Here is a 14,008-nt window from a genome sequence, read left to right on the forward strand (position 1 = left end):
CAAAAAAAGGGTTTTGTATGATCGTGTATAGAGGAATATATTATTTTATTTAAAAGAGTTCCAACTCTGTCTGTTTTTTATGTTTTTTATTTATATTCTTGTAAAATTTATGTGGGATATAGAATATGGAATATATAATATATGATATAAAAAAAGATGGATGGTACAATGAAATGAAGTATTGAATGTCTTATTGAATATATGGAATATGTCTTATTGAATATATGAAATATGTCTTATTGAATATATGAAATATTGAGTGTTCAATATAAAGGATTAAATATATAAATATATAAAGGCGATGAAATACCACAAGGTATAGAAAATACGTATTCGCCTTTATATATTTATATATTTAATCCTTTATATTGAACACTCAATATTTCATATATTCAATAAGACATTCAATACTTCATTTCATTGTACCATCCATCTTTTTTTATATTATATATTCCATATTCTATATCCCACATAAATTTTACAAGAATATAAATAAAAAACATAAAAAACAGACAGAGTTGGAACTCTTTTAAATAAAATAATATATATATATATATATATATATATATATATATATATATAAATGTATATGTATGTGTATATGAATGTATGTGTGTATGTGTGTGTGTGTGTATGTATGTATTATTATCATTATCATTTAACATCCAATTTTCCATGTTTGCATGAGTCAGTCAATTTTGTTGAGGCAAGTTTTCTACTGAGGGATGTCATTCCTAATGCCAACTCTCACCTGTTTCATAGAAGAGTAATATTTCCCATGGCAAGACATGTTTTCATAGAAGACTAGAAATGAAAAGCATTGGTATTGCTCATTTACAATCCTCAAATAATGTCATGTCAAGGGCTCACATAGACATGTGCAAACACATACACATACAGACACACACACATACTCACATGTACATGCACATGCGCACACACACACACATACGTGCGTGCGTGCATATCTTAATGACAGGATTCTTTTAGTTTCCATATCAATTCATAAGATTTTGGTCAGGATGAGACACCAATGCCTGCATCTATCTGTCTGTATATGTATGTATGTATGTATGTTTGTATATATATATGTATGTGCGCACGCACACATACACACACACACACAAACACACACACACACATGTTTATATATGTATACACTGTATTTTCATCCATATAAGGCATGCTCCAATTTGGGAAGGCTGAATCTACGAAGAAAAAGGAAAACCAAAGCTAATCCTGAATCCCTTAGATCAATATTTCACACATATTCATGTATAGGAACCATGAAAATTTAGATTGATGCTTTTTGGTAAGCTATTATGTTGGGCTAATTGAGAATTCTTAACATTCATTTGCTAATCATTGTAAAGATGGATACTAGTAGGCCTACCGCAGCACTAAAATTAACACTTGCCAGTTGCCCGAGTGTACCCAAAGCCTGGTCTTCAGCATATAAAGTGCAAGGCGACTTTTGGGAGAAATTTTTTGAAAAAAAGCACACCTTATATGCCGAAAAATACAGCATATATATATATATATATATATATATATATATATATATATATATATATATATATATATATATATATATATATATATATATATATATACACATATATATACATACATACATATATATATATACATATATATATATATATATATATATATATATATATATATATATATATATATATATATATATATATATATATATATATATATCTAAGGCCCAGCCAGCCCACTTATACGTACCTTCCTTCCTTCATTGGACACTAAACTCCACTTGTGAAGACCTGTTGAGGCAAGTGAAATCGAAATCGAGTTAAATTAAAATTGGATACTAAACCCCACTGCGAAGACCTATTGAGGCAAGTGAAATAGAAATAGATTGTTGCCAGCGCCCCCGGACTGGCTCATGTGCAGGCGACACATGAAATCTTTCGAGCGAGATCGTTGTCGGTGCCCCTGGGCCGGCTTGCGGGTGACACATGAGGTTTTTCGAGCGAGGTCGTTGCCGGTGCCCCAGGACTGGCTCATGTGCGGGCGACACATGAAATCTTTCGAGCGGGATCGTTGCCAGTGCCCCTGGACTGGCTCTTGTGCGAGTGACACATGAGGCTTTTTCGAGCGAGATCGTTGCCGGTGCCCCTGGACTGGCTCATGTGCGGGCGACACATGAAATCTTTCGAGCGGGATCGTTGCCAGTGCCCCTGGACTGGCTCTTGTGCGGGTGACACATGAGGTTTTTTTTCGAGCGAGATCGCTGCCGGTGCCCCTAGACTGGCTCATGTGCAGGTGACACATGAAATCTTTCGAGCGGGATTGTTGCCAGTGCCCCTGGACTGGCTCTTGTGCGGGTGACACAGAAATGTTTCGAGCGGGATCGTTTGCCAGTGCCCCCGGACTGGCTCATGTGCGGGTGACACATGAAATCTTTCGAGCGGGATCGTTGCCAGTGCCCCTGGACTGGCTCATGTGCGGCGACACATGATATCTTTCGAGTGCCCCCGGACTGGCTCATGTGCGGGCGACACATGATATCTTTCGTGCGAGATCGTTGCCAGTGCCCCTGGACACACAACATATACACACATACATATATATATACATATATACGATGGGCTTCTTTCAGTTTCCATCTACCAAATCCACTCACAAGGCTTTGGTCGGCCCGAGGCTATAGTAGAAGGCACTTGCCCAAGGTGCCACGCAGTGGGAATGAACCTGGAACCATGTGGCTGGTAAGCAAGCTACTTACCATATATATATATATATATATATATATATATATAGTAGAATAATAAAAACTTCTTGGAACAGTATAATATATTTGAAAGAATGAGTAGAGATGGCTTTTGGGGTAGGGTGGATAATTTTTATTTGAATGATAATGTTTACAGTTACTCTAATAAGTTTCAAGCTTTTCGATAGCCATTTTCAAACTGAAATTCTGTGGTTTAGAAGGCTGTTTATACAGCAAAAGATTTTTCTTACAAGTATACAAATAAAAAATAAAAATAGAAAATAAAAGTTAGAAAAAAAAAAAATAAAGAGTATAAAAACTAATATGAAAAATATAAAAGATAACAAAAGAACACAAAAAGTAAATGCAACAGCATATGTGAAAAAAGAAGAAAGAAGAAAAGTTAAAAAAGGGAAAAAGAAAAAGAAAAAGGTGGAAGGTAAGAAGACAAAAAGTAGTTCAAAATGGTAGTGAGAAGAGATTAGTCTATCAGGAATAAAGAAATGGAATATTTTTAGGAGTGGTCAAGAATGTTGTTGAGTTCTTGTTAAAAGAACCACAACCTGTTCACTGACAAAATTTGGCACTGCGACTGCGAGAGTAACAGTTAGTTCATGACATATATGTGTTTATGTATATATGTATGTATGTATATGCGTACATTTGCATGCGTGCATATACGTATGTATGTATGTATGTATGTATGTATGTATGTATGTATGTATGCAATTGCTCCTCTTTAGTACATCTTATGATATTCAGAACAACTCATAACACGTGGATGTAAGTACCATAAAAGCCTTATCTCCAGATGTTTGATGAGCATTCAAACAATAGACCTGTGTTGATTCCACAGTGCTACAAAAGAATCATCTCTTAAGGCCATAAGGACTTCCAGATGACATTGAGTCATCAAGAACAACATATGCTTTCATGTGATGAATTTTTATATCCTTTTCTGTGGTTGTGATGGTATTAGATATACAAAGGAGTTTTCAGATTTTAGAGAATTTTGCATAATTGTGAATTTAAAACCCTCATAATTATAGCAGATGTATTTAGTCTTCCATTTTTCCTGTAATGGTTATATGTAGTTGTTTATTGATATGCTGTGCTTCAGTTGAGATATAGACAGATTAAAGTTTGATTGTTGGGGGTCACCAAGTGTGTAATGGATTTGTTAGAAGTCCAAGGAATAAATGACAGGAGAAAAATAATAGTTAAAATGAACTTTATTTTACTGTTATGATATAAAAGACAGCTACTTCATGTATAATGATAAGTAGATGTTCTGTTGAACATTTGCATGTAATTGTGTTCATCTGGATGACAGCTAGAAGAAGGGGAGATAGAAAGAGTGAGAGAATTTACCTCTTTGGATTGACGAGTAGAGAGTATGGAAGTTGAATAGTCCCTTGGTGACACGCAAGAGGTGCTTTTTCCATCAGGTGCCAGGTGAAAGATCCAGAATTGAATTTGGGCTCTGTATTTATAATTTTTTCCTACTGAAATTAGGTCAGGATAAACAAAGGATTTTCTTTCTGTTATCTTGTCTAAACTGTATTTAGCCTAAGGATCTTCAGGAAACAATAGGACATATCTAAATATGATAGTTGACTCTGATAAATTTCTTTGTACAAATGCTGGGCACATTAGGAAGGGATTCATAAAAAAAATTTAATTGGGTTTCGAATCCTGGTTAAAAATCCTGTGAGCGATTCGCTTCACTCCAAAAGTGAGAGAATACAAACATCTGATTCCTAAATAAAACTAGTCTAGGTATAACTAAAAATTTACTGAGGGCTTAACCCTTACAGCAATAACAACAAAAATTTACCACAAATTGTTGCTGAACCATATGTAGCATGAACTGGAGAAGGTTTTTTCTAAGAAGCCAAAACGAATTTTAAAAAAATCAGTCTGCTGTTGGGTGGATTTCATTGATCTGGAAGGAGTCTGGGCAAACATACTTTAAGCTATCTTACTGCTTGTAGACTTCTCAAACGATTATGAATTTATTCTATCAGATAAAAATGGAGTAAATTCTTCTAATATAATGCTGTCCCCAACAAGTAGTGGTGACAGTAATAATGTTTTATAAGAATAAAAAAACTAAAATTCTTTGTTCTGATGGAGACACTGATTTCTTCATTGATGCTAGAGGATACACATGTACTATTCCTATTTATCAATTGCTGAGTCAACGTCCTTTATATTTCAATTGGGGGATGGGGGTTAAATATGAAAGAACTTGGCTTCACTCTAAACAAGATCCCCTCGTCCAGGGGCACTGGCAACGATCCCGCTCGAAAGATTTCATGTGTCACCCGCACAAGGGCCAGTCCAGTGGCACTGGCAACGATCCCGCTCGAAAGATTTCATGTGTCGCCCGCACATGAGCCAGTCCGGGGGCACTGGCAAACGATCCCGCTCGAAAGATATCATGTGTCGCCCGCACATGAGCCAGTCCAGGGGCACTGGCAACGATCCCGCTCGAAAGATTTCATGTGTCACCCGCACATGAGCCAGTCTAGGGGCACCGGCAGCGATCTCGCTCGAAAAAACCTCATGTGTCACCCGCACAGGAGCCAGTCCAGGGGCACTGGCAACGATCTCGCACGAAAGATATCATGTGTCGCCCGCACATGAGCCAGTCCAGGGGCACTGGCAACGACCCCGCTCGAAAGATTTCAAGTGTCGCCCGCACATGAGCCAGTCCGGGGGCACTGGCAAACGATCCCGCTCGAAAAACCTCATGTGTCACCCGCAAGCCGGCCCAGGGGCACCGGCAACGATCTCGCTCGAAAGATTTCATGTGTCGCCCGCACATGAGCCAGTCCAGGGGCAATGGCATCGATCCCGCTCGAAAGATTTCATGTGTCTCCCGCACATGAGCCAGTCTATGGGCACTGGCAACGATCCCGCTCGAAACATTTCATGTGTCACTCGCACAAGAGCCAGTCCAGGGGCACTGGCAACGATCCTGCTCGAAAGATTTCATGTGTCGCCCGCACATGAGCCAGTCCAGGGGCACTGGCAACGATCCCGCTCGAAAGATTTCATGTGTCACCCGCACAAGGGCCAGTCCAGTGGCACTGGCAACGATCCCGCTCGAAAGATCCCCTCGTCACCCAACCATATCAATAACAAATGTAGAATATATCAAAGATATTGCTCTCTTTTCAGGCACCATCTCAAAGGTTACCAACCTTCTATTTGAACTTAGAAAAGTAGAGGCAGATATTGGTCTATAGGAATATAAAGCAGTTCATAATTATTGTTCTGCATATAAATATTAAAAAGAAAAATAAGTTTGTAGTAACGCTGTGCGCATGCGTAGTCTCACGCATGCGTGCAATTCAACAACCAAGCTTTCTCGCTTCATTCTGCCTCTTTCTTGTTGGCCAGCGATTGAGCAAGGACGTGTTTAGCTGTCTCTCTCCATCTTTCGAACTTACGCTAGACAGCTCGCTCACATCTACATACCAACGTCCCAACAACCAAGCTCACACACACAGAAGACGTCTCAACAAACAAGAGCTAAAGATGTATATATTTACCACCTGAATAAATGTTGTTATGTTGATAGTCTGGAGTTCAGCGTTCCGTTAATTCTTAATTTTATATAAGAAAGTCAAGTATACGTCTAATGATGTATAACCCACTTTCCTATAAAGTGGTGACCCCGGCGAAGAAACAAACGCAGCATAGATTCTGGACTACCAACCTATAACTGGTGAACCCGACTAAAGAACAAATGCGGCCATGGAGACTGAACTACCAAGCAACGATGACTACCAACGCCATCGACATCTCCAACCATAGTCAACACGACTTACTATGTACACCAAACTAAACCACCGCGGCAAATCTCTCTCTTCGATTCTGTTAGGTGACTTAGCTTCACCACGATAATAAACAGACAAGAATTACAGCCTGCGATACTTCCAATTGTGTACTCAAGAACTTGGTATAAAACTCTCACGTGTACTGACTTTCTATCTGCTGTAATATCTCACATACATATAGACGGCCTGTCTTTTATTATGTTCTTATATGTCGCATTCACACTCTCACATACACATACATCTTTTATGCCACACTAAATATCTCTTGTTATTCATTTCATACGGTTGTCTTTTCTATCGTCTCATTACTGGCTATTTATGTTATCGTAATATAACATAATTATTTGTATATCATCTTTGATATATAATTTTGTGTTCGACCGTGTGACACGTTTAAATAAAAGGAGTCCTCTGTTTTTCCATTCATCACCATTTCTCCTTTTTGAGTTCGCACGGTCGTTCTTTCATCTTGGGTTAAGAACATTTTTCTTCGAGGTTTTCGCTAATGGTCGTACAGAGATTTGTCTGTCGACCGTCTGTAAAAGCGCACCTCTTCAAACACCATCATCACCGAGCAGCCTTTTCGCCACCAGCTTCGTTCAACCAAGATTACCACCGCGACGACAACAACTACTACTACCAACTACAAGCATTCCCCCGACGTCGCCAAGTTTCAACAGGACATCATTACCACTGTCAACATCATTACCACCACACATACAGAACACAGCTATATTACAGTTCCTGCGCCGACGTCTTCACCATCAATGTACTGTCTACCACAATGTCGTGCGCCAACAACCCCACCACCAGGGACACACCATTTATAGAATATTCCGTACCAGGTAACCGGTCACAACTAGCATCCGATGCTCTGCCAACTGACCACGACTTCCTGAGTACAGACATTCTAAATCAACTTGTGTAACTCTTATACGAACTGGTTTTCTCCATCTCAGTGTTTTAAGACTTTTCAGAGTCTGTTACAGACACTTTTACTATGTTCTGTGTTTTTTCTCACACACACACTTGTGCACTCATACATTTTCTTTCCTTTCAGTAAAAATAAACACTCAGACTTTCACATTCCGTGATTCCAGTTCCTGGACAGTAGTCATCACGATTTGTTTTCTCATTGTCTCATTTGTTTTTTACTAGGTGGCATTTACTGCCCATATTGCATGTTTTTCTTTCATTCCTTCAATTTGTACATTGCATGCATGTATCACACGAGTCTACATTTCATTTCTTTCATTTTTCTTTGTGTGTGTTTGTGCTACATCTTGTGGGTGGTTTTCAGTGGCTAGACAGCTCGCTCACATCTACATACCAACGTCCCAACAACCAAGCTCACACACACAGAAGACGTCTCAACAAACAAGAGCTAAAGATGTATATATTTACCACCTGAATAAATGTTGTTATGTTGATAGTCTGGAGTTCAGCGTTCCGTTAATTCTTAATTTTATATAGGAAAGTCAGGTATACATGTAATGATGTATAACCCACTTTCCTATAAGTTCATTTTGTACTCAATATCACTTTAAACAATTTCATTGAGAATTTATTAATGTTTTCAAGAATTTTAGATATTGTTCCTCCCACCACGAAAAAAAAAAAAAAAAAAAGGAAAAGCGAACAACAAATTCAAACAATGATAATTTACTAACTCAGGTTCTTTATAATCTAATTTGCGTTTTATGTGCTTTAAATCTGGCATTAAAAAATGTGTCATGATTGCAATTTCATGTTATTTTGATTTTAGTCTTATCAACGCCTATGTTTGTATTGACAACTGTTACCATGCCAACCGCACCAACGTAAATTCTTCTGTTTCCGCCCTTGCTTACAAGTGTTACACTCATACCCCCATATTAACAACACCAGAGGTTCTTGTCTACTGTTTCCACATTAATGACATCATAGCTGACAAAAAAGAAAAAAAAAAGTCCTGATATGGTAACAAATCGAGGTTATGAATTCCGACTTTAGTTTAAAATTATCAGTATTTACTACGACACCCACTCCTTATTTGTTTTTTGTTTTTTTATTTAGCAGCAACTTATGCTCATTGAAGATATGTTACCACTGTTTTTATAAATATTATTTTCAATACTTGAATAACAGATGGATAAATTACATTCCTCTATTTATTAAATACGTCAAAAACGTAAAAAAAAAAAAAAAAATCAGTTTGAGAGAAATATTTTTCTGTTATTAAACGGAACATATTTGCCATTTCTTTAACATTTTCTCTAAAAATACTGCTTTTACGATTTCAGAATATTCAGAACAATGTGTAACTGTATACTTATATACCGAGATCAGGATTTATCATTATTATAAACCTATTTATTTAGGCTAGTGATTTCGTTTTGGTTGTTACAATCAATGTTTCAGCTGTTTTACCTTTCTTCAGGTGACTGGTATATTCATTAACGTTCTCGAATCGTAAACCGAACCTTTATTTAAACCACGCGGTGTGCAGTATCCTCATACTGTTGCATAAGCCCAGGATATTGTCTTCATACTTGTGCTGTATCTTTCTCGTTTCACATCAACCAGAGTATGAAACTAAAATATAACTTTCACCAGAGTCTTAACTTAAACCAGAGACTGTTGAGTAAATTGTCAGCCCTGTATTATCGATTATTGATTAGTGTTTTTCATCTGGGTTGTTGTTGTTGTTGATGACGACAACGACGACGGTGATGGACTTCATTCAACTGAGAATCATACTGCACACAGCGACATACAGTGATGAATTTTCTTGTTTGTGTGTTATTTCGGTTTTAGTATTTAACTTTGTAGATCATTATGACATATATTAGTGACAGAGCTGATGGAGAGATGAGTCGCTTATATATATATATTTTTTAACAAGTTCACTGGCTGATCGCAACTCCAGTACTTGTTCTGGCACTGTTTTTTCTATATATCACAGGCGGGGAGATAAGTCGCTGCTATCTCTTACAGTCGAGCATCCATCATTGAAGAGACCAATGAAGGTCTAAATCACGTGAAGATGGTGGGGGTTTATCTCCCCACTAGCGATATAAACAAGAGTGCATTTTGCACCAAAAGCCAATATGAGAGTTTCTCTTGTGGTATCTACCACAGTATAGTTTGTTCATACAGAGGGGTGGGCAATTTACGGCCCGCCACAGTTTTCTGCGGCCCGAGGAAGCGTTCAGCAAAAAAAATTTCCAAGTCTAAAATTTTCGTAAACTGATCACGGTAAACTGCTAGTGCCAAGGCATGCGTAGCCCCTTCATACGTAACAGTTTTCTCTTTGCAACAGTAAGACCTGTAACGTTCCGACCCGGACCCTCCTAAAAAGCGCAAAATCGAAAAAGAATGCCGTGCGTTCAGTGAAGACTGAACACAAATATTTGTTCAGTAATTCAGAGAATAAGGCAGTGTGATTACTATGTCGCGAGACAGTTGCCATATTCAAGGAATACAATTTGAAACGAGACCACTAAACAAAACATGACGAGTTTGGTAGCGAAATGTCAGAGGAAGAACGCAGGAAAAAAGCTGCAAAGTGTGTTACGAAGCTGAAGAAGCAACGGACCATATTTACGAAGCAATCGATACTCCGGGATAGTGCTACAGAGACAAGCTGGCAAGCTTCATGGTAGCATACAATCTCGTTAAAAACAACAAGCCATTTTCTGATGGTGAGTTTGTTAAGCAGTGCTTAGTAGATTGCGCAAGCGTACTGTGCCGTGACACAAGAAACAAATTCGAAACCATATCATTATCCAAAAGCACTATGGTGCGGCGCATACACTTAATTAGTGACGAACTAACAGAACAGCTGAACACTGTAAGTAAAAAATTTGCGTGGTTTTCTTTGGCACTGGACAAGAGCACTGATAACCAAGACACTGTACAGCTACGTATCTTTGTCCGTGGAATTGATGAAAATTTCGTCATTACAGAAAAACTACTTGTTTTGGAATCGATGAAAAATACAACCACTGGTCAGGACTTGTTTGAATGTGCTGTGGACTGTGTGGAGAAAAGTGCCGTGTCATGGAATAGAATGGCAAGCATTACAACAGATGGGGCCAGAGTATTTACTGGAAAAAATGTGGGTATGATTAAACTTTTAGAGAACAAGTTAAAAGCTGAACACCCAGACGGTGATATCTTGCCTTTTCATTATATTTTGCGACAGAAAAGCTTCTGTAAACCTGCACTGGACCTAAAGCATGTGGTGAATCCTGTAATGAGCATGGTGAACACAATCAGAATAAGGGCGTTCTACCATCTACAATTTAAATCTCACCTTGAGGATATGGAGGCTCAGTATGGAGATGTGATTTACCACAATAGTGTTCGGTGGTTGAGCCTGGGCAAAATACTAAAATAGGTTTGGGAATTACAGAATGAAATCCGCCTTTTCTGAACCTGAAGGGGATTTCATGCGATTTTGTGACCAAAACAGGGTGTGAGGAGTGAAGATATGTGATGATTTTTGCGGCTGATACGTTTGAGAAATTAAATGAATTGAACGTGACATTGCAGGGAAAGGGGTTGTTTGTACATGAAATGTTCAGGCACGTGAGATCATTCAAAACAAAACTAGGTCTATTTGCAAGGTAAGCAGGCGAGGGCAAGTTTTGTCACTTTCCTTTATTAAGAAAACAGAAAGTGCCTGCAAGTGTTTCTTCTAAGATTAGGGATCATTGGCTGAGTTTGGAGGATGAAGTCACAAGAAGATTTCAGGATTTTAAGAAAATTGAGCCAGATTTAAATTTGTTATCTTATCCTTTAACTGCTGATATTGATACAGCACCCGAGGAGGTACAGCTTGAACTAATTGATATGCAGTAAGATCACACGCTGAAAGAAATGTTTAATTCTGTCACATTAATAGAATTTTACAAATCTCTTTTGCTGACAAATTTCCATGTGTGAAGAAATTTGCAGGGAAAATGTTTTCACGTATATTTGTGAGTAAAGTTTTTCTTGCATGAAAATCAATGAGTAAAAATATATCCTCTGTGACTAACATAAACTTGCAGGCAGTGATGAGGATCTCAACAAGCAACTTCACTTCTGATTGCAAAAGAATTGTAAATAAGTGCGACAAGTTACATTTGTCTCATTAAATTACTTGTGCAGGCTGATGTGTAATTTGCACATAAATAAATCCAATGAAACCTTTTCTGTGTACCACCATTGCTTTAGTTTTATTTATTCATTATTATGATGATTCTACACGTCGCATTAAATGAAATGTTATGTTAACTAATGAATACGATCAGTTATATAAGGTGCGACCCTCCGCTAACCAATTTTACGTTCTGAGTTGAAATTTCACCGAAGTCGACTTTGCGTTTCATCCTTTTAAAGTCGATGAAATAAGTACCAGATGAGCAATAACATCTATCGAGTATTCACCTCCCTCCTAATTTAGACCGTGTGACTGTAGTAGAAAATATATTACTCAGAACGCATGGCACAAGGGCTAACTAAATGTTTGAAAATAAGCATAGACGAAAATGTCTTGGACAAGCAAAATGTTGAAGATGAATTAGAGTGAACCTTGCTTCAGACTATGAGCTGCGTGTACATGACTAGAGTGTTGCAGCTTATTCCATTCTACATTAAACTAATCAGGTTCATGGACTCACCTGACTAGAATACACCTTGTTTCTAGATGTATTGTGATAGTGATGTTACATCTTTTTGGATTGTATTTCAGATGAAAAAGGTAGATGCATGGAGTATGGTTCAAACGTTCTCTCGATATTTTCGAGTGTGCTCTTTTCATTTCATATATTTGTAATTTTGCTTATAAGGCTTGAGTCTATCCGAAATAATAGCTAAAGTCGCTTGCCCACAATGTGTCACCCGATAGAACCTGAGCTTCATGACTTGTGTTGGCCGAGCGTTGTATTCTTTCTTGTCTTGAGGTTCACGGCCAAACGGCTGGGTGGATTCGCGTGAAAAATAGCACACATGTGGAGACGGGTGCATAGATTGGAACGCGCTTTCTATTTTTTCTAGCCCCCATACTTACAGAGAAAATCTGCGTGCGTGCGTGTATGTGAGTGTGTGTCACTGAAGCCATTCATACATATATGCATAATAAATAAATAAACTGAATGATAAATTTCATTTATCTCTCTCACTATTTCTTTCTTTCTTTCTCTCTCTCTCTCTCTCTCTCTCTCTCTCTCATATACACATACACCATCAACATTACTCTCTCTGTCGCACACACCCCATCAAACATACACACTCACACAGACACAGACATACGCACGCACATCAATTCTCCCCTCTCAATACAACTTCAAAAGAAGTTCAGTCATAAAACTGTCATTCGACGCCCACTTCAAAAGATCACCTTCCCTTTTCACTTGTCCGGCCATTGATCGACAGATAAAACAAACCAACTCCTGTTAAATGCAAAAATCCCGCCAAAAATACACACACATACACACACAAACGGACATTTCATGTTTTTCAGTTTCTCTATGATTATACACGCGTCGAAAACAATAGCTCATTTTAATCTTCAACAGGTATATATCAATTTCTATAATATAAATTGTTTTTCTATAAGCGTATAACAATTACTTATTCCATACTTCACTTTTCTTAAATTGGATACGTCTGCTATTAATTCTTAATTTCCCCGTTCATTCATACAGCTTCATTTTCTCTTAAAGCAATTCTTAACGTCAACTTCTTAACATAATACGCAGAATTCTCGCATTAATACAGTAGGGTGTTTTGAGGGAGATTTGGTTGCTATTTCTACCGGGTTTACCTACTATGTAGAGGTTTGAACTTATTTTTCATTCACAGATTTGCATTTCAAATGTTATTCTGCCATTAACACCAGTTGCTTTCTCTCTCACGTACACCCCACACCACCACACACGCACGTCCATTTCATATATCTTCCAATTTCTGCTCTCTGCAAATAAAATTTTTACGGATAAAACTGCTTACAAAAATTGCGATTAATGTATAATTTCTTTCTATGTTCATAATTAAATAAATCAGAACACTGTTTAAAGCATATATCACGTGATTCAATGAAACTAGCTGACGACTTTCAAAAAGATCAGAGGACATTCAACTCTGATATCAAAACATGTTGTCGGTCGCTGTAGAAAAAACATGTTGCCGGTCGCTGTAGGAAAATAAATAAATACTTTATTCAATTTTATAAATTTTATTCACACACACACGCACACACACACACATGAACAATAATATTTTCAATAAAGACGTCCCAACCGTATCTGATTGTACACAAACTGTGTGTGTATACTGTATATATTTATTCTATTGGTGACATAATATTGGTTTCAAATTTTGGTACAGGACCAGAAATTTTTGGGGAAGGGGAAGTCGTTTACAATATTCAACTGGTACTTAT

At 37.7% G+C, this 14,008-nt stretch overlaps 1 protein-coding gene across 1 annotated transcript; it reads left to right on the forward strand.

The window, feature by feature from the left end:
* The first annotated feature begins 10,375 nt into the window (after positions 1-10,375).
* On the forward strand, positions 10,376-12,320 carry LOC106869972 (general transcription factor II-I repeat domain-containing protein 2-like). The gene is made up of 3 exons (XM_052967641.1): positions 10,376-10,942; positions 11,257-11,438; positions 12,317-12,320. The coding sequence occupies exons 1-3, from the start codon at positions 10,376-10,378 to the stop codon at positions 12,318-12,320; spliced, it is 753 nt and encodes a 250-aa protein (XP_052823601.1).
* The last annotated feature ends 1,688 nt before the right edge of the window (positions 12,321-14,008 follow it).

This window comes from Octopus bimaculoides, chromosome 4, assembly GCF_046866305.1.
Source record: "Octopus bimaculoides isolate indiv1 chromosome 4, ASM4686630v1, whole genome shotgun sequence".
NCBI lineage: Eukaryota > Metazoa > Mollusca > Cephalopoda > Octopoda > Octopodidae > Octopus > Octopus bimaculoides.

Coding starts and splice junctions, on each gene's coding strand:
- LOC106869972 (XM_052967641.1), top strand. CDS start 10,376: ATGGTGCGGCGCATACACTTAATTAGTGACGAACTAACAGAACAGCTG. Junction 10,943..11,256: donor ATGTGATTTACCACAATAGT/GTTCGGTGGTTG, acceptor TTAAGAAAACAG/AAAGTGCCTGCAAGTGTTTC.